The sequence below is a fragment of the Colossoma macropomum genome, unplaced genomic scaffold (genome assembly GCF_904425465.1).
Source record: "Colossoma macropomum unplaced genomic scaffold, Colossoma_macropomum, whole genome shotgun sequence".
NCBI classification, from domain to species: Eukaryota; Metazoa; Chordata; class Actinopteri; order Characiformes; family Serrasalmidae; genus Colossoma; species Colossoma macropomum.
The window spans coordinates 703,594-725,000 of NW_023495723.1; the positions used below are offsets into that span (position 1 = coordinate 703,594).

General features: G+C 40.0%; 2 protein-coding genes across 3 annotated transcripts in view; one reads left to right on the forward strand and one right to left on the reverse strand.

The window, feature by feature from the left end:
* Positions 1-5,083, forward strand: part of LOC118802860 (40S ribosomal protein S18) — a 6,461-nt gene extending 1,378 nt beyond the window's left edge. The window contains exons 3-8 of one of the 2 annotated variants that reach the window (XM_036563282.1): positions 262-271; positions 1,514-1,612; positions 1,923-2,009; positions 2,917-3,018; positions 3,740-3,831; positions 4,957-5,083. In XM_036563282.1, the coding sequence (XP_036419175.1) occupies positions 269-271; positions 1,514-1,612; positions 1,923-2,009; positions 2,917-3,018; positions 3,740-3,831; positions 4,957-5,032 (459 nt within the window). In that variant the 5' untranslated portion in view covers positions 262-268 and the 3' untranslated portion in view covers positions 5,033-5,083. Of the gene's footprint in view, positions 1-211; positions 272-1,513; positions 1,613-1,922; positions 2,010-2,916; positions 3,019-3,739; positions 3,832-4,956 lie in introns of those variants that run through there. The other variant, XM_036563280.1, reaches the window with a different exon arrangement.
* Positions 5,084-6,742: 1,659 nt separating this feature from the next.
* On the reverse strand, positions 6,743-19,892 carry LOC118802872 (E3 ubiquitin-protein ligase RING2-A-like). The gene is made up of 7 exons (XM_036563292.1): positions 19,599-19,892; positions 17,714-17,797; positions 16,225-16,385; positions 13,732-13,947; positions 11,492-11,794; positions 10,195-10,414; positions 6,743-8,442 (listed from the first exon to the last, which is right to left on the reverse strand). The coding sequence occupies exons 2-7, from the start codon at positions 17,789-17,791 to the stop codon at positions 8,299-8,301; spliced, it is 1,122 nt and encodes a 373-aa protein (XP_036419185.1). The 5' UTR covers positions 17,792-17,797; positions 19,599-19,892; the 3' UTR covers positions 6,743-8,298.
* Positions 19,893-21,407: the final 1,515 nt, after the last annotated feature.

Here is a 21,407-nt window from a genome sequence, read left to right on the forward strand (position 1 = left end):
TATTTTAATGTTAATAGAAAAGAATTACCAACAAACGGGATATTTTCATATTTGTTACGGCACTTTTATCAACATATAATACATATTAATAACATTAAACAAATATTGATACAATTATCGACATAATTATTGTTTATTTTCATATTAGCACGTTGTATTTATCTGGAGGACTTTTATTAACAGGCGACGAAATCGCTTCCTGCACAAATTACGCCGTAGTTCTCGCGAGATCTGCGTCCTGTCCTTTTTCCGCGGATCCAGCGCCGAGATGGTGAGTGTGAGAGCGACTCTGACAATAAACATCAAAAATCCTCAAACATCGCCTTCATCGCGCTTTATACAGCATCTCTGACTGCACTGTTGTTGTGGGGGAAGCCTGTAAAAGTAGTATCGACGTGTATTTTGAGTAAACAAACTCGATTTAATGAGATAGGAGGGTAAAAGTAGCCGATTGCTAGTTGAGTGTCGCTCTCAGGGAGTCGCGGTTTGGCTGGACCGCCGTTAGTTACTGAGAGATAAACGCGCTTTTCTTCACATGTTTGGGCGAAATCTGTGGTCAGTAATCGTGATAGTTTGCTATAAAGTCTTTACATCACACGTACGTGAGTTTTTAATACGGTGTAGCTGAAATAGACTGGGCTAAAGTCAACTGCTTGTTCGAATCCCCCGTTCCACCTTAAATGGTGCAGCAGGTACATTCTGGCGCCACAGGATTTGTAGTAACTGCTGCACCATTTAAGGTGGAACGGGAAAATTCGAATAAGCAGTTTAATTTAGCTTCGTTAAATCTAATCGGGTATCTGTAACATATACACAGCCTGCAGTACGGAGTTAAACAGTTACTGAGCTGAAACTGTGAGAATTGTGTTGGAAGGCTTTGGTCTCCAGCGTTAGCCGCTGCCTGAAGGAGTAGTCCACCAAAAAAATAAAATGCATTGGTTCCCCTTTATTTAAAGTGTAGTCATATCCGCTAAGACATGTTTGATGGGTGAAGTTTGCCTCTGGAGCTGTGAGGCTAATGTAGGTAGGTTAACTGGTGGAAGTCTGTCACCCAAAGTCTTCATCATATAGGACTGAACAGCATGGAAATTAACTTCAGACTTCATTATTTGAGGTTTGACAAGACCACATGCACCAGTACATTGAAAGCGTTAAGTGATTAATTTAATATTTCACATACTGTAAATCTGGCTAAGCAGCACTTATGATCTGTTAATAAAGCATGTCGTTCAGTGTTCGTAACTGATCTACACAGTGTGCTCAGATTAATGTTGTAATTTATTACAATAAGGACAAAATATGGACACATTGCTCAGTAAAAGTAAAAATGCTGAGACTTCAGATGCTGAGCATGTCTTGGCTGACTGACTGTATGGAGACACTACATTTGATTTCAGTGAGGCATGTCTTTAAGCGCTAATCTTGAGTGATGGAGCTCTAATTTGACCTACTGTAAATGTTCAGAGCTGAAGCTGCAGACATTTAATCACCTCTTTTTTGTGTGTCTTTTCAGTCTCTCGTGATCCCAGAGAAGTTCCAGCACATTCTTCGTGTTCTCAACACGAACATCGATGGTAGGAGGAAGATCGCCTTCGCCATCACTGCTATCAAGGTGAGCCTGAGTGAAGAGCGTTCACCAGACAAAAGCGTGTTCTTCTAAAGCTGCGGTGTCCTGTTCTGGTCCTGGAGGGATGGAGTCCTGCTCTGATGCACCTGCCAAACATGATAAACTAACTGCTGAGTTATGTTGGACATGTTTGATCAGGATAAAGCACCAGACTGTGGCCCTCCAGGACCAGAGCTGGACGTCACTGCTGAAAGATCAGTCGTCTACACTTGTTTTTGATTGGGAAAAGAAATGTCTGGTTTAGTGAGTGTCTGTTGGAGCTGTATTTGTCGTTGACTGAATGTGTCCTTTTCAGGGTGTTGGCAGACGATATGCCCACGTCGTCCTGAGGAAGGCAGACATCGACCTCAACAAGAGGGCTGGAGAGCTCACTGAAGATGAGGTGCGTCACTGACAGCCTTGTTTGATCAGTACTGTTTCCATGAAGATTTAACTGCTTAAGCTGAGTTGCATCGGTACATGCGACCGGCCGTAATTTGATATGCAGCAGTTGTTCAGCGTGTTTCAGTAGTTTATACTTGTTCTTACTGTCATATTAACCGTATATGGTAAATATTACTAGCAGGGTGCAGATGGAACTTTTTTCCTGTCCTCGGTTGGTGCTTTCCTGTAAATAATGAAGTTGTTCTGAGCTTCAAGGATGTAGTTTAAGATATTCTTTTTATATTAAGGGTATCAAACTGAGGAGATGGTCAGTTTGCATGTTTCAGTGGTGTCCCGACTTATAATTTGGTAAATTTGTGAGTACTCTGTAAATCTGAGGGATGGTGTAGGGTTCTATATTGGATCAGTGACCTAATTGGACAAAGGATTATTGTAAATGTGACGAAGGCAGATAATGAAGTTTGCATGCTAGCCAGTAAAATAAGAGCACCAAACTGCAGACTTGTCCTGAAACTACAAGGTTTTTTTGAGCATATTTCTTAGTGATTAATCTAAAATATTGAACAGGAGGCGGAGTTAATTGGTACTATGAAACAGCAGTAAAAACACTTGCCTTTGGATTTGCCAGGTTGGTCTGCAGCACCTCAAACATTTCCATCCGGAGGGGAGTTGGATATTGTGCTAAATGCTTTCATCTGTTGCACAAGACTCTCTTGTACTGCTGTGCAAAAACATTTCTTTATCCTCCTCAGCTTTTTTAATGCACTTCATACTGTGTTGAATTATGATCATAGGAATTTGTTTGGTTGCTTTCGCCTGTCAGCATTACGGACTTTTATTTTCAGTATTATCAAAAACATTGTCAAGCAATTTGTGTAAAACTAGTTTAATGGTTTCTTTTCCAGGTTGAGAGGGTTGTGACAATTATGCAGAATCCTCGCCAGTACAAAATCCCTGACTGGTTCCTGAACAGGCAGAAGGACATTAAGGATGGCAAATACAGCCAGGTATGACCATCCCAGGGCTTTTCCTTCTAAAATTTTAACTGTGCAATGGGAATAAATCATTCTGGTTGTGTTCTTGGCCCATTCAGGCGATCCAGTCTTGAAGCAGACAACTTATTTTCTTGGCTTCCACATTTGGTACTCATATTACAGCAGCATTGTTTTTTTTTAATTGATTGTCAGCTATTTGTCAAATGTTAAGGTGTACTGTCTTTTTATAAATGTATCAAATAGAGCATTTGATATGGTTTAATATGGCCAAGATAATGGGCTGTAGCTTGAATCAATACCTCTTCCCCGGTACTTCTAGTCCATTCTGGAGCCATGGTCACCAACCAGCTCTTTCTCTGGAGAGCTACTACCTGCAGAGTTTAGTTCCAGACTGCATCTAAAATGCTGCCTCATCATTACTGAACACTAATGAATCTGACTGAGCCAATCAGGGACTTCATTTAATTAGCTGAAGCAAGTGTGTCAGTTTGTAATTGGAACAAGACTCTGCAGGAAGGTAGAGCTCCAGGACCAGAGCTGGTGACCAGTGTTAGAGTTTAATACTTTGAGCTATCACAGTGCATCATAGTCGCAGGTTAAGGGTGTAACGACTTGCAAAACTCATAATGTGCTTCAATATCATGGTTTCTGTGTTACTAATTTTATTTGTGTAGCTGCAGATGAAAAAGGTCATGCTGGCTTTGTCCTGTGCTCATGGTGTGTGTTGTTGTAGGTCCTGGCCAACGGTCTGGATAACAAACTGAGAGAAGACTTGGAGAGGCTGAAGAAGATCAGGGCCCACCGTGGTCTCAGGCACTTCTGGGGGTGAGCAGCTCACTTTATCAGTCATTCAGGCTCTTTTATTTCAGTGTTCCGGATCACGGAAGGTTTAACGTTGTGATCCTATGTACTCGTAACCCTGGGGAGAAACCCAGCATCTGATTTGTAAATGTGCTGTAGACGTTGGTAATTTGGGTGAGATTCCCAGATTCTCTGGGTTGGTGGGATGCCCCCCCACCCCCCCCAATCACTCATTGTGATGCTAGTCAGTGCAGGCGTCTGTTAGCTGACGTAACAGATCTGGTGTTTGGCGCTTTCCTCCGAGCGCGTTCAGCTGTCCAATGACGTTGCGTGAGCGGCAGTTCAAAAAGATGCGGCGGAGCTTCACAGGTCTCGGAGGAAGCCTGTGTTAGCCTTCACCCTAATCCTAGAGCTAGTGGTATTGTGTGATTGGGGGAGTCAGAACTAGAGGGTGAAATTGGATATGACTAAATTGGGGGTGGGTTTCAGGTCATGGCACTGGTGTTGCACAAAAAATCTGAGATGCATTTAAGAACATTTTATTATGCAGTAATAACTGAGGGAAATGGGTACGTTTTAGTGTCCTAACATAGCAGAGATGCTTCAGATGCGCTAAAACTACAGCTAGCCGGAAGCACTGGATGCTGATGAGGACTTGAATTTTCTACAGCTGTGTTTTTTGTTTTGTTTTTTTTTTTTTCCCTCCCCCTCTCTCTCTCTTCAGTAGACGATGTGCCAGCATGTTCGTTTGTCAAAAATATATTTTAACTAAATCTAACATCAATTTTCTTTTTTTGAAACCAATAAAAGCTGCACTATCGCACACTCACATTTTGGAGTAACAGAGAATGACAAACTTAATAAAAAGCTTAAATGTTTACATTTGATCTGTTTATTTTGAATCTGTTTTCAAGCGATGAAGCAGTTCAAACACCCAAACAGGGATTTTAGTTTTCAAACACTGGCTCCTCAGACAGTTAGTGCTCCCGTTTCTGTACATATAACTATTGAAAATGAGCTTTTATTGACTTGTTGCTTGTTTATTGACTGATTGCACACTGGATGCACTGATTCTCTCACCAATCAGTGTTTTGTACTGTGAGCATCTTGACGAATTGAACTGACGTTATTTCTCTCCTTCTCTTCTAGTCTGCGTGTGCGCGGTCAGCACACTAAGACCACCGGCCGTCGTGGACGTACCGTCGGTGTGTCCAAGAAGAAGTAATCGCTCTCCCTGCTCCCCTGGTGTCAATAAAATCACACTGTTCATAAGAAAGGCCCTCTCTGTCCTTGTTTGTGCTCTTTGGCTCGAAGCCTCTTCAGGGTATCTACAGGTGTCTTAAATGTCTTCAGTTGAACTGAATGGGATGTAAAAGCCTAAAGAAATCATTTATTTTAAAAAATGTTCTCATAGGTGTGATGCACTGTTAGCTTTGCACTGAAATGCACAAGTAAATAGTCTAAAATTCAGAACTAAATAGTAGCTTTCTTATCTGGAAATGTGTGTTCTGTTTGGTTCAGGTCTACATTGTTGTGGAAGGTTCACTTTGGCATCATTTCAAGTGAAGAACCAAAAAAAAAACAGTCCAAACAAAACAAGCTGCGTCAGACGTTCCTTTAGTATAAAGCAGCAGAATTCGTTAATGATTAACTTCACTGAGGTGTGATATCTGGAAAACAATGGTGAATTTGTTCAGTACAGTTCAATACTAATGTACCGATGTCCTCAAGTTGACAGCGTTGCCTGTTTCACACATGCATAGGATTGATTACTACATGCGCAGACTGGTGGTGAAACTCCATCACTGTTGAATCATCTAGATGAATTCTGTCCACCATTCTGCATAATTAAGTGGTTCAGATGTAAACATTGAGTGGTTTGGTGTGAAATGCTCTGTTCTAGAGTTAGAACTGTTCACAGTGGTGGTGATAGGAACCAGACGTCCACCTCTAAAAGCTCCCTCACAGAAAGTTCCTACATGAAATGGTTATGAATTCACTGCCTGATGACTGAGACACTGTTTTACGATAGTTCAGAGAAGGTTTGGGGCTTAAAATATATGGTGGAGGGATACATGCGGGATGTTGTGAGGCAAAATATCCCCCAAAGAAAACTTACTTCAGATTTATCAGTATTTTCCATCATCAACATTCCATATGACACTCAGAAGACCCATGTAGGTTCACTGGTGGTTTACATTAATTTCAGGGGACCCTGAGCTGCTTCCAGGCCAACTTGGAGATATAATCCCTCCAACAGGTTCAGGAACAACCCGGGGGCTTGTCCCAGTAGGCCGTGCCTGGTACACCCCCACCAGGGCCTGCAGCCAATCTCACGATCCCTCTTGCCATCACTCGTGAACAAGACCCCGAGATTTAAACTCCTCCACCTGGGGCAGGTCCTCCCACCTTACCTGGAGCGGGCATGCCATCCTTTTCCAGGCAGGTGGTTCTGGATAGTAAATAAAATGTTTATATTTGTGTTGTAGTCATGGTGACCTCTGGTTCCTATCACCACCACTGTAAAGAAACCTGAACCATTTCACACCAAACCACTCTGAATCTCTCTGTTTACAGCACAAATGTTGAATTATTTGCGTTTTCTCTTGTTGTGGCCTGTCATACAGAAGCTGGGGTAGTAACGGCTGTAGGAATGACCAAATTAACCAGGGACTCTTACTAGACGTTGGTCAGTATGAAATGTTTTCAGTGTAATTCAGATATTAGAGACTGGTCTCTTTTTTCAGTTTTTCACTGTCTCAGAACCCAACACATTTTTAAGCACTGTTGTAGCACATATACCAGAGTCTCACAGTCCTGCTCCTGCTGACCCACAGCTCTGCACAGTTTCAGCTCATCTAGTTCAATAACTGAAGCCCTTTACATTTGTCTTTCTAATCTAACAGAACACAAAATACTGCTGAAGAAGGAAACGTTCTTGTGGTAGATCTTTTAATTCAAAACGAAGAAAACTCAATTCATATTTCATCTTAAACCTTCCTCTCTTTTGCATATACATATATAAATCTGAATCAATCGTCTGCATAAACTGCCAAAGCAATATCATATATAAATATGTGGTCATTAAGAATCTGTACTAAATGCTACAAAATTTGTACAATAGCAACAGGACAGAAGTGCCGTATTAAACAAGGCAGGAGTGAACAGAGGGGCACAAACAGCAGGTGTTTACAGTCGGACGACCAGTTTGACCTACAAAGGTGAGGATAACTAGTCTACACACAACAGGGATGGGACGTTTACTGGTTTTAATGGGAAACGGTGGTATAAAAACCCAGTGAAAACCGTATCATTTCAAATTTGAAGATTTATGGTAACCATGTAGGACTACAGTCTTTAAAAAGTAAAGTGATGATGGAAATAAGTAGTTCAAGCTAAACAGCACAAGAACAACACAGGTGGGATGTTTTCTAACTTACTCATCTGTGCAAATAATGGCAGAGTGTTGATTTGTTGAAGCTGACTTATCAATATAACACCTATGATGAAAAGATTTGTGTTTTTAGTGTTTTATAAACATTTTCAATATATTTTAATAATAATACCATAATTTTGGTGATGATATGATATGACTCCACATATGAATCATATTCGCTTTGTTTCTTTTTTTATTTTCTTGTGCATCTCATTAGAAGTAAAGAGTGGTGCAAAGTTCTGTGTCCAAATAATCTCACATTTGATGTGATTTATAAACAGGATACCAATAAATTTCATCTGAAATCTGAAGTGGCTGCAGAGGTTCTCGTACACTGTGGAGATGCTGTGTATGAAATTCTCATGTGTGCGTTATTTATGCATCTATGCGGTATTTCACAGAGCAGGGTTTCTTTAGTAAGCTGGATAATTTAAACTCAAAGTGAGGATTATCCCACAGGAAACTCTATTAGATCTGCTCTTATTGGACCGGCTTGAGTTTTGGGTTTAAATTATCCCATTAATCAAATATTGCCCAATTTTTTTCCTCTGATTTTGTGCACACAGATGTACAAACCATGATCTGTTAAAAAAAACTTTCTGTAAATCTGTAAAACTTCTTTATATGACTGTAGTCTATCATGTGAATTCTTAAAAAGCTGTAAAACGTTATTATATTTTTATAAAAAGCTGGAATACATACTGTGGCGACTTGAGCTGTTAGTGTGCGTTTAAAACCCTGCCTTGTGGAATAACCTCCGACCTTCTGAACTGAACTTCCATTAGTCCAGGCATGTCAAAGTGGGGACCTTCCAGGCCAAAGTGCTGTGGAGATCATTGTTTACCCTCATCTAACTCTCTGAATTCAGTTCATGAAGGCCTTGCTAATGAGCTGATGAGCTGAATCAGGTGTGTTTAATGAGGCCGTGTGATGAAGTCTGCAGAGCTTCGGCCCACGAGGACTGAAGCCTGACACGTGTGGTTTAGAGCCTACAGGCCCAACATAGTCACACGAGAAGTGAACTGAGTCTGCAGTGATTGGAGTTTTATCGTTCTTCATGGCTGTGAGGGTCCGGTCGGCGGTGTTTTCTGTGGCTGCTGCTGCTGTTCTTTGGTGGGAGCGTAGTAAAGCTCCAGAGGTTTGCTCACCTTCCAGTACTTCTCATTCACCAGCTCCAGCGTCAGAGAGCCGTTCAACGTCTGTCAGACAAAAGAAGAAGCATAAAGGACAAATAGTCGTAAATAGGCTTGGGCACCGGTCAGAATATTTGGATACTGACAGCTTGACTTGAATATTAACAATAACAGCAACAATAACAACAATAGTGATATGTTATATGACACCTTTCAAAAACCCAAGGATACCTGATACAAATTGATTGACAGATTCCTAAACAATAATGTATGTTCAGTATCTCAGACAGAGTCACATCAGTGTAGTGTTTTTCTTATTGACTCGCTGACACTGATAACATTGACTACTAAGGTACTGAAATCTGGTATTTGGAGTTTTATTCTTTGGTATCAGAACAATTCATTTGATATCATGAAAGTACCAATTTCTAATAAAAGAAAACAATGGCCCCAAAACTGAAGTGAGACAGCAATGATGAGAACATTTCTGACATTCAATATCAAATTAACCAAGTCTCTGTTAGTGCCAGTGACAACAGAAACATGATGCAGTTTTATATTAATTATTTCATATAGAATGTACAGCAAATTGCTGCTGTTGGGATAAAATCTCTTACGTCCATTTTTGTAATTTTTCAGTTTTTGACTTAATTTGAAAATACCTGTTGCTCTTTACGTTGTGTATAAATTTCATGCTGAATGGACCAAATGAAATGGCCAAAAATGACAGGGAAAAAAAAGTCTGGTTCCTTTGACTTACATTAAAAGTAAAGTAGGTTTTTTGCTTCTCCTGTAAAGTTACCATTTTGGAGATACAGGGTTTTCTTCCAACAACAGCAGAATGTTAATATAATTCATTATGCAACAAAGTGTAATTTCGTAACTATATGAGAAAATGTCAGTAATAACTTTAGCCTTTGAAGGGTTAAATATGTATGATAGCATTTACCATTAATAAATAATTGGATGGCAAAAGCAATCTGCGAGCGTATTTCCACAGCACATTCAAAATAAGAACGGACCCAAACTTTTTATGCCATGCTAAAGCATTAATTTGGCTAATTAGTAACTGCCTGCTGCTTTAGTTAGCCTGTTGGCTGATATGAAACACTCATACAAACGCCTACATGTGTGGAATCAAGCAAAGCTAATTTTTTACAGGTGTTAAAATATCAACAAAAGCACTCAGTGGAGGTTAGCACAAATGCTAACAGCGTAAGCTTCCTAACTACACTCTTTAAAAAGATGGTTCTTGAAGGGTTCTTTAGCTAAGATAATGGTTCTAGCACCAAAAATGGTTCCTCTATTGTAACAATATCAAGCTTGTAACGATAGAAGAACTCTTTTTGGTGCTATACAGAACCATTTTCAAAAAAGGTTCCATATAGAACCATGTACAGCACATTCTCCCTCAACCTGCATAACCCTTTCACGATGCAAAGAACGCTTTAGCCATGCAAAACGTTCTTTTGAGTGTTCATAGTTCTGTATCTGTTCTACAGTTTACTTTGCTAAAGAACCCTTGAAGAACCATATTTTTGAAGTGTGTAGATTACCTTAGCAAACTTTTTACAAAGTAAGAACTGGTGACTTTATCTTGACCTGGAAGAGTAAAGAATTGTCTAAATTGACCCTCAGCTGTGAGTGTTATTAGATCCTGTTGGTACCAATATTGACCACATACCAAAAAAACAGAAAACTGGAACCTTCAGTGCTGGACAGAAGACCAATGGTCAAATTCCACTTTTCTGGTTCCAAAGGTTTCTGGTACCTTGTGCAGTGGGAGGATGCTCTAACAGAGCTAGACTGTGTACTTACGGAGAACTGTCCTCCGGCTGTAGTGATGTAGATGGTGTACTGTTTCTCGCTGACGTTCTGCAGGCTGCTCCCTCCTCCCTCTTCCCTCGTTCCCACTTCTCCCTCTGCAGGCCGCTGTGGATTCGAGTGCATGTCCCTCTGCTGCTCCTCCAGTGCGATCCGCAGGGCCAGGTACTTGGACAGGTGGTCCACTGTAGCGTTCGCTGTGGTCTTCACATACCTGAGGAGCAGGCAGAGCAGAAGAGAGCTCATTCAGTGATTCAGAGATTCAGTGAAAAATCAAAACAAAAAGATTTGACTCAGTTTGGTTCTTTAGGAAATGACTGAAATCTTGTGAAATCTCAAATTTCTCAAAATTTCAATTTGAAAAGGTTCTTGTGGAAATGATTCAGTAAGTGATGAAATTTTAAAGTTCTCAAGTTTCACAATAAGTCGAATCAATTCAGTTCTTTAGGAAATGATTCAGTGTATCACGAAATCTCAAATTTCTTAAAGTTTTCATGAAATTTTAAATTTTACAAAGATTTGATTGAATTCAGGCATTTAGAACTATTCAGTAAATCAGGAAATCTCAAATTTCATAATAAATCAAGTCAATTCAGTTCCTTAGGAAATGATTCAGTGAATCATGAAATCTTACATTTCACAAAAATTTCAGTCAATTTAGTTCTTTAGGAAATAATTTAGTGAATAATGAAATCTTACATTTAACAAAAGTTTGATTTAACTCAGTTCTATAGAAAACAAGTGAAACATGAAAGCTCAGATTTTATAAAGATTCAATTCAATTATTTAGTAAATGATTTATGCATCATGATATCTCAAATATCACAAAGATTCAGTGCGATTTTTTTATTTGGGTTTTAAGGATATCATTCAGTGCACTATGAAATCTGAAATTCAGTTTAATTTTTTTTTTTAATAATAATTTTTTCTTGAAAAACGCAGTGAATGAAAATGTAACTAAAGAAACTATTAATACTGTAGTGGAATTTAGAGAACAAAAAAAAACTTTATATTTTGGATTTTTACACAAACATTGTATGAATATTTTATTTTGGTGAATAATCTATATATTTAATATTCTTGTAATTTGTGATAATTGATTATAACATTCCAAAATTCTCAAACTTTATAAATGAGTCTTTTTTATTAAAGAAATATGTTGTACAAAAGTAAAACCAAAGAAATTCCTTTTATTAATTTCCTTTTATTGTCTATTAAAAGTGGAGACACTGGCCCACACGTATTATAAACATTCAGTCATTCAGTCGTACCCCACTCAGTTTGCTCTGACCTGGTCTGGCTGTAGTGCTGCGTGTTGGCCAGTAGGGGGTGTGGGTGGAACACTAGCTCTATCTCGGAGGTGGGGCTCTGGCCTGGGGGTCTACGGCTCTCCCCTTCAGCCTCAGAGTCGTCGGAACCTCGCTGCCTCTTACTGCGGCTGGGGCCGGCCTCGGGGGCGTGGCTGGAGGGGGCAGAGTTCATGTGGGAGGGGGCGGAGTCATGTGAGACGTGCGAGCGAGAGTCAGCATTGTCCTCTCCGCCACTGAAGGTGGTGTTATCGCTCTCCTGCTGAGGTTTCCGCACACGCTGAGGCCTGAAGACCCCAAGAACAGCAACATCAAGAGTCTCACAACATATAATGAACTTAAACTGATGCTGTGTTTATGGTCAAGTGGGAACCGGGAAGTTTTCAACTTCCAAGTAGGAAAAATTCAGGTGAAAGTCCTTTAAATCAGTAATTCCTGCTCAAAGTTCCTAATCTGTGATACAATTTCAACATCACTCTGTCCATAGAACAAGAAATAATTGCATGTTTTAACCAATATGTAATTTGTGTATAATGTCTTTATTTACATGACATGGAGACACATGAATAACTGTGAGGTTAAGCCCTTTTTTTGATCTAACTGCACTCATTTGTGTCATTTTTTGACACAATACTTTTGATTAAATACAATAGCCTAGATCAGGGGTCGCAACCTAAATGTTAAGAGGAGACATTTTGTCCTTTCAAAAAAAATCAAACCACCTTGGGAGCCACAACATTTTATATCCATTTTACCATGTTTGCTGTAAATATGTCTCAGTATGTGCTGATGTGTTCGTAAAGGCTAAAAATATAACATAAACGAAAACGCAGACTTATTTTGCTCTGCTTTAAGCTTTAGCTCAGCTATAGCTGCTTTTCTCGCATCTCCGGCAGGAAACTTTTTCTCAAAAGTAGAACAGTTTTTTGTAAAATGTCTCTCAATGTTCGACTTTTTACAAGGCTGAAGCTTCTCATTTGAATTTTCCCGTTCCACCTTAACTGGTGCAGCAGTTACATTCTGGCACCTCAGGCACCATTTAAGCTGGCGAACGAGAAACTGACTTCAGATTTGTGACTTTTTAGAGTTTGTCAGTTTCTCGTTGCGGATTAAACGTATCAGGAAACCGGCTGGAGTGATTATGAATGCAAATAAGTTAATTCTGCGCTGATCTTCAGGGTTAAAGGGTGAATTAGCAGTTCTACATTAACTCCAGCATTTAAGACCATTTATTGTTAAACTGTGTTGAACGATCAGCAGAGCTTTATTTTACTGTAAAGGAGGATTATTTTATTATTACCTACAAATCTGATTCTGCTGTGGAGCCACAACAGGGCAGTAAAACAGCCGCATGTTGCCGACCCCTGGCCTAAATCAACATTTAAAATAAATAAAGAACTAACCAAACTGCTCTTTAATTCAACTCTAAGAGCTTTTTTTTTTGTTTTGGATTTTTATCCGATTTTTCACCCCAATTTAGTCATCTCTAATTCCACCCGCTAGTTCGGGCTCCCCCAGTCACACACGATACCATCAACGCTAGGAGGGTGAAGGCAGCACAGGCTTCCTCCGAGACCTGTGAAGAGCCACCACATCTTTTCGAACTGCCGCTCACGCAACGTCACTGGACAGCTGAACGCGCTCGGAGGAAAGCGCCAACCGCCAGATCTGTTACGTCAGCTAACAGACGCCTGCGCTGACTAGCATCGCGCTGAGTGATGGGGGGAGAAGGAGGGGCCATCCTACCCACCCAGAGAGAGCGAGGCCAATTGTGCTCTCTCGGACTCCCGGCTACGGACGGCTGTAGCATCACCAGGGATTGAACTCGCGATCTCCTGATGAGAGGGCCAACGCTTAGACGTTTGCACCACTCGGGAGCCCGGTGAGAGCTTTTTACAGGCGTACAGCAGCCAAACAAGCACTAGCTTACTGTGAGCATCCTTTTTTTCCATAGTTGCAGGAATGCTTTTAGATGGGAAGCAGGAAATTTCAGGTTGGAAAACTCTGAGCTGTCATAAATGCAGAATTAGTTTCAGATTGACGAACCCAATGAAACTACAGTGAACTCATTTTATGACAGCAGTTAACCGCCTCCTCTGTTAGATTTACACACGGTCTCGGTATCTGGAGTGTAGAATACCACAGAGTACCTCATTATTGAATATCAGCACGTACAGTGTTCACTATAGTGTATCAGTGCTTGTGTTGTGGTGAGTGTGTGTACTTGTGTAAAGCCTGCATGCGAAGCCCCTCCTCGATGCTGGAGCTCAGCGCGGTTTTGTTGTGCAGTCGGCTCAGCTGCTCCAGAACGCGGTCCTGATGAGCCTCGTACTCGTCCCGACTCGGATAAATCTTGGAAATCAGAGCGTCGAAGTTCGGGTCTCTCCGCAGAGAGCGCTTAGAGACCAGCTTCTTCCTACAGGTGGGGCACTCTTTATTCCTGCGGCACAGAGGAGAGAGGGAGGAGAGAAGAGGAAAAAGGAGGGGAGAATATTTTTATTAAAACATTGAAAAGTTTACTTAATTGCAGAAAATGTGTGTTTCGGTGGTGACAATTCTTAAGGTTTGCTGATTTCCAGACTTTGGGACACATTTACTTCAAAACAATGGGATCTAACTGCTCACCATGTGGCCATGAGGGACAGGGATGCAGCCTCACTTCCTGCTCTAAAATGCTGAGGCGTGGCTAAAATAAAGCTCCACCCACACACTAAACCTCTCTGTTTCCATAGGGACATAAAACATGGAAGAGCAAGACTTTTTATTTAAAAATTAAACTCATCGTAAATCTAATTCTTCCAACTTCACTTTAGAACAAAAACATTGAACTAAAAAAACAAAAAAAAGTATTATTTTCAAGTGTAAATTTAGAGGTTAGGGTTTGGGACAGACACCGCACAACAGAAAGTACCCTGTAAATGATGGTTTTGTATATATTTAGCTTATAACTATATCTATTAATGGTTTAAATAGATCGTAACAATCTTTATAAATATCTTTGATCTGAATACTTTTTATGGGACCCCAGTTTGAATTAATTCAGTAGGATGCTCCTCATAACTTTTAAAAATACATTATTATGGCTTTATCAGAGAGATTTTTTTCACTGATGCCAACAAATCAGAGGAATCTTAATATCCTGATTCCAACAAATTGACCAATATCAACACCCACACACATTGGTCAGGCCATAGTGTACAGATATTATATCATAAACCATATACAGTAAGTTCATGTTTGTCTTCGACACACAATGACGTTTATTCATCAAAATTACGTAAAAAAGTGCAGATTTGACCACCTTTTTTGACACCTTTAACTACTCTGCATCTGATTCATGAAACTTTAATACCACATAGAAATGAGCAGAGATTTGAGCTCAAATGATGAATGAACTTCAGTGCATGAAATCAAGCACCAGCCTACCAGCATTTTGTTTACATATCATTTACATAAAGCATACCCTAATACAAGCAAATGTTTTGGTAAAAAGCCAATAAAATGATAATAACAACAAGCTGGGAGGTCTTTAGTCTGGAAAATGCAGTGTCCATTATTTCTAAAAGGAATTTCAAATTTTGATTCATTGGACCACAGGACACTTTTCCACTTTGCCTTAGTCCATCTTAAATGAGCTTTGGCCCAGAGAAGACGGCAGCGTTTCTGGATCGTGTTGACATATGGCTTCTTCTTTGCATGATACAGCTTTAACTTGCGTTTGTGTATTGCACGGTGAACTGTGTTCACAGACAGTGATTTCTGGAAATGTTCCTGAGCCCATGCAGTGATTTCCAGTACAGAATCATGCCTGTTTTGAATGCAGTGCTGCCTTAGGGCCCGAAGACCACAAGCATCCAATACTGACCGTCGGCCTTGTCCCTTGAGTATAGGTATTTCTCCAGATTCTCTGAATCTTTTGATGAAATTATGTACTGTAGATGGTGGGATATCCAAAGTCTTCGCAATTTTATGTTGAGGAACATTTTTCTGAAATGGTTCCACAATTTTTAGACACAGTTTTTCACAGATTGGTGAACCTCTGCCCATCTTTGCTTCTGACAGACTCTGTCTCTCTAAAATGCTCTTTTTATATCCAGTCATGTGAGTTAGTTGAAAATTGCTCCTCCAGCTGTTTTTTATTAATATCACTTACTTCTCCAGCCTTTTGTTGCCCCTGTTCCAACTTTTTTGAGATGCGTTGCCGCCATGATTTTCTAAAAGAGTTAATATTTTTCATGAAATGGTCAAATGTCTCGCTTTCAACATCTGATACGTGTTCTATGTTCTATTGTAAATAAAATGTGGGTCTATGAGATTTGAAAATCATTGTATTCTGTTTTTATTTACATTTATTTACATTTTACACAACGTCCCAACTTTTTTGGAATTGGGGTTGTAAGTACATCCACTTTTATACTGGATGGCCTTGTGCATCAATTATTAGTACTGTTATATTTTATTTGTATTCTTATTATTGGTATTATAGCTGATATTGATAATAGGTTTGGTTAGTTAACTGCAAATCAGGCCATTTTTAGGTTGATAGTAAACTGTTACGCTCAAATTTACACGCCTGCCTATCAGACGTGAGTTTGAGCGCTTATGTTACGGTGAAATTTGACCGTACACAAATTTGAATAAGGGCCAAAGTGTAAGGCGCCCAAACTTTTGTATACGACTGTAAGTGCACGTAAGGGTGTGTGAGTTTAACGCTCACCCCGATCTGAGTGCAGTGATGATGCACTCGGAGCAGAAGCGGTGGAGGCACTCTTTGGTGGTCATGGTGTTCTTCAGCATGTCCAGGCAGATGGGACACATCAGCTCACTGTGGAGGCTCCTGGGAGACACAGCGATCTCTGTGCTGTCCACGATCGCCTCCTGCAGACCCAGAGAACAACACCACCAACTCATATTTAATTCATATACGTCCCAAATGATCCAAGTTCTTCTAATTAAAGAATTTATTACATTAATACATTTTTACATTATATTTCTACATTCTTATTAAGGACCTGTGCCAAAAAATGTTCTGTTCTATCTTAAATTGAGCAGCAGTTACATTCTAGCGCTTAAATGTGGGTCTACTAAGTGTCTGTTTAGTACTCACAACTTGTATAATCCTCACAGAAAAGCACTGACAAGCAGAATGTAAGCCTAAGGTCACCGTGTCCAATGCTAAGCATGGGCTAGAGGGGTTTAAAGCCCCCCAGCATCGGGCTGTGGAGCAGTGGAACTGTGTTCTCTGGAGTGATGGAGCTCCAAATACCTTTGGGATGAACTGGAGTGATCCAGAACTGACCATCCAACATCAATACTTGACCTCACTAAGGCTCAATCAAATCCTCACAGCAATGTTCAACATCTAATGTAAAGCCTTCTGAGAACAGTAGAGGCTGTTACTGCAGCACAAACTCACTATTAATACCTATTAAAATATTGTTGCCACAGATTGTTACCTTACGGTGGAAAATGTGCTTTTTATTCTTTTGTAGAATTCTTTTTTATTTCATATTGTGCGAGCATTACCAAATATTTCTCGTTAAATAATTTACACTATATCTGGTTCCTATCACCACCACTGTGAACAATTCTGACTCTGCAAGTTTCTCTAGAACAGAGCATTTTACACCAAGCCACTCTGAATGACCCTGTTTACATCTTAACTCTTTGATTATGTCAGATTTTTTGAAAATTTGGTGGAATTCCCATCTCTGGGGCAGGACAAGGCAAACTGAGCTGAGACTTAAGGGGCATTTTGAGGCTTTATTAATTATATAGTCGTTGTTGCACTTTAACCTCATGCCTCCATTTTGTCATTTTTGACTCATTTGAACTCTAATCAAATTTAATGATCAATGGATCAGTAGATATGGTTCAGAATTATTAGGCACAAAAATTGTGTTACCTTTTCAGAGATATGAGGTTTTGTTGCGACACTGCTAATATACTGAAATTGTGAAGTTGCTATGATGTGTCTAAGTGGGGTTTATATGTGTAAGAGGAACTTATATGTGTATAAGAAGAGTTTGCATTTTGCTGTTGTCAGAAGAAAACCTCCAAAATGGTAACTTTACAGGAGAAGGAAAAGAAACTACTTTACTCTTAATGCAAGTCAATGGAATTTATATGTGTACGAGGGGGTTTGGATGTGCATAAGAGGGTTTATATCTGTATGGGGGTTGTGAGTACATGGGGAGCTGTGGTACCTGTGGTGTTCGGTGCAGCTCATACAGACTCAGTTCCCACGATTTACTGGGCATCTGTACACTGAGTGGATTCGCCATCACAGCCTGAAACAACACAGAGCAGAGTCTGTTTAGAGTCTCTTACGGTTTCTGTCACTATCAGGCTTAATGACACCAACAACACCGTCAATAAATCAGTCAGCCAGGCTGAATGACACCAACACCACCGTCAATAAATCAATCAGCCAGGCTTAATGACACCAACAACACCGTCAATAAATCAATCAGCCAGGCTTAATGACACCAACCACACCGTCAATAAATCAATCAGCCAGGCTTAATGACACCAACAACACCGTCAATAAATCAATCAGCCAGGCTTAATGACACCAACAACACCGTCAATAAATCAATCAGCCAGGCTTAATGACACCAACAATACCGTCAATGAATCAATCAGCCAGGCTTAATGACACCAACCACACCGTCAATAAATCAATCAGCCAGGCTTAATGACACCAACAACACCGTCAATGAATCAATCAGCCAGGCTTAATGACACCAACCACACCGTCAATAAATCAATCAGCCAGGCTTAATGACACCAACCACACCGTCAATAAATCAATCAGCCAGGCTTAATGACACCAACCACACCGTCAATAAATCAATCAGCCAGGCTTAATGACACCAACAACACCGTCATGAATCAATCAGCCAGGCTTAATGACACCAACCACACCGTCAATGAATCAATCAGCCAGGCTTAATGACACCAACCACACCGTCAATAAATCAATCAGCCAGGCTTATGACACCAACAACACCGTCAATAAATCAATCAGCCAGGCTTAATGACACCAACACACCGTCAATGAATCAATCAGCCAGGCTTAATGACACCAACCACACCGTCAATAAATCAATCAGCCAGGCTGAATGACACCAACAACACCGTCAATGAATCAATCAGCCAGGCTTAATGACACCAACCACACCGTCAATAAATCAATCAGCCAGGCTTAATGACACCAACAACACCGTCAATGAATCAATCAGCCAGGCTTAATGACACCAACCACACCGTCAATAAATCAATCAGCCAGGCTTAATGACACCAACAACACCATCAATAAATCAATCAGCCAGGCTTAATGACACCAACAACACCGTCAATAAATCAATCAGCCAGGCTTAATGACACCAACAACACCGTCAATAAATCAATCAGCCAGGCTTAATGACACCAACCACACCGTCAATAAATCAATCAGCCAGGCTTAATGACACCAACCACACCGTCAATAAATCAATCAGCCAGGCTGAATGACACCAACAACACCGTCAATGAATCAATCAGCCAGGCTTAATGACACCAACCACACCGTCAATAAATCAATCAGCCAGGCTGAATGACACCACAACACCGTCAATGAATCAATCAGCCAGGCTTATGACACCAACCACACCGTCATAAATCAATCAGCCAGGCTGAATGACACCAACAACACCGTCAATAAATCAATCAGCCAGGCTTAATGACACCAACCACACCGTCAATAAATCAATCAGCCAGGCTGACTGACACCAACAACACCGTCAATAAATCAATCAGCCAGGCTGACTGACACCAACAACACCGTCAATGAATCAGTCAGCCAGGCTTAATGACACCAACAACACCGTCAATAAATCAGTCAGCCAGGCTTAATGACACCAACAACACCTTGAACAATAAAGACAATCAGACACAGTAACAGCAACACTAGAACAGCAGTAGAACAGCAGGTCAGGTCCAGTTCTAGTCCAGTTCTGCTGCTGGTGTCTCTGCTGTCTGACTGCTCGGCAGTGTTGTGTTGTTGTGGTCTGATTACAGTCTGATTCCGTGTGTAACTCTGCTGGTTACCGTGTTTCCAGGTGTTGGAGGTGTTAAAGTTCTCAGTTCAGCTCTGATGCTGTTTGAGGTCTCTGAGATCCTCTTCTTCTTCTCCTTCTTCTTCTTGTTCTTCCTCTGCGAAACGCAGCAGCTTCACTGCACCTTCCTCTCCTCACGGAGCTTCATCTCCAGCCTCCTGCAGCGCCGCTGGCTCCGCGTTTCCGGTGAATTTTAATCCAGAACATTAAATCGATCAAATCTGATTATTGTTGATATTTTTGTTGCAACTTGCCCCGTTTCTCCGGATGTTACCTCCTCCAGACCTCCACACACTTCCTGTAACGCTCGGTTGGGTTCTGCACATTAGCGGCTGCTGGCGGCCAGCGGCGGTACTGCAGGCAGCGCTGTTGAGCAATCACTATAATATCTAATAAATCAAACAAATTTATAGGTAATTTCAGATAAATAGCTTAGAGCACGCAGTGTTAATTATACAGTTCAGGAGAAATAATGTAATTTATCACTTTGTACAGAAATAATGATGATGGTATTCATTTGTTTATGTCTTTTCCTTTTGTGTGGTTCTGTCACTGACCATCACTGCTGTCGTCGTCGGTGTTGCTACTTTGATGTCCAGCGATGATTGTTGACTCCGTATTGTGTTTGTTGTGGGAAGCTCTATGGGCATGTCCTGGGCTCTTTGAACACAGTTCTCATGTGGTTGTTGTTGTTTACTTGTTAATAAAATATTGATCACAAAAAAAAAGAAATAATGATGATAATCTTTTACTAAATAGATCCTTTGATGCAAAGAAGAAGCTACAGAAATTAAAATAATGAGAATACAAAAAATTATAGTTTAAAAAAGGTAAATACAACATATGAATAAATGAGTACATTGATTATAAATGACAAAAAAATAAGAATAAAAATGAAAGATCATAAACATTTAAACAGAAGAATGAAAAAGATGACTTTATCAACAACTAGAACAAATAAATAAGCTTAGTTTTAAATATGCTGTATGTTGAGGTGGTTGTGTATCTGTATATGTCTGTATTTCTGTTTTTAATTAAATGATACATTTCTCTGACTGCAGTCAGAGGGGGCCGAGATGGATTGTTTGTGGTGGGCCGAGAGCCATAAATGAAGATGACTGGTGTTATATATTTGTATGAGGAAAATAGGAATTTAATAAGTGTAATAAGCGGGTTGGATTAGGAACACTTTGGTGGGCTTCATGAGCCAATTTTGGGCTGATAAATGTCTTTAAGAAAACAGAAAAACATACAAACCTTTGACTGGTAGAGTATTTAGATGCATAAACCGACTAAAGTTCAGAGACGTCCAGCTTTTACAGTGTTTTTAATACAAATCACTGCGTTATTCTTTGATGGTTTGCAATAATGTAAGATATAAGCATCATTTTACTGAATGGGTTTAGAATCAGAGTTGAAAAGACATTCATACTTTACTCAATCAATCAATCAATCAATCAATCAATCAGCCAATCAATCAATCAGCTTTTATTTGAACTCAGAGTACATTACAGGTGACCCTTATTTACAGTGTAGTCAAGCATTATACAGAAAAACAAGGGATTGAGAAGAATCAACACGTTACGTATTTATGACAGTAAAGGTACAGCAAAGAAAATAAATAAAACCAAAATATATGTTATTAAAACTCACACAACAAATACAAATTATAAGATAAATAAGATTAATTAAATACTTTGCCTTTCTAACCAGCAGTTCTACCTCAGAGTTTTCTTGGTTTTCTTGGTAGGTTATCTTGTTTTGACTTCCACACTTCCACAGTTCCCCTTAACTGCCATTT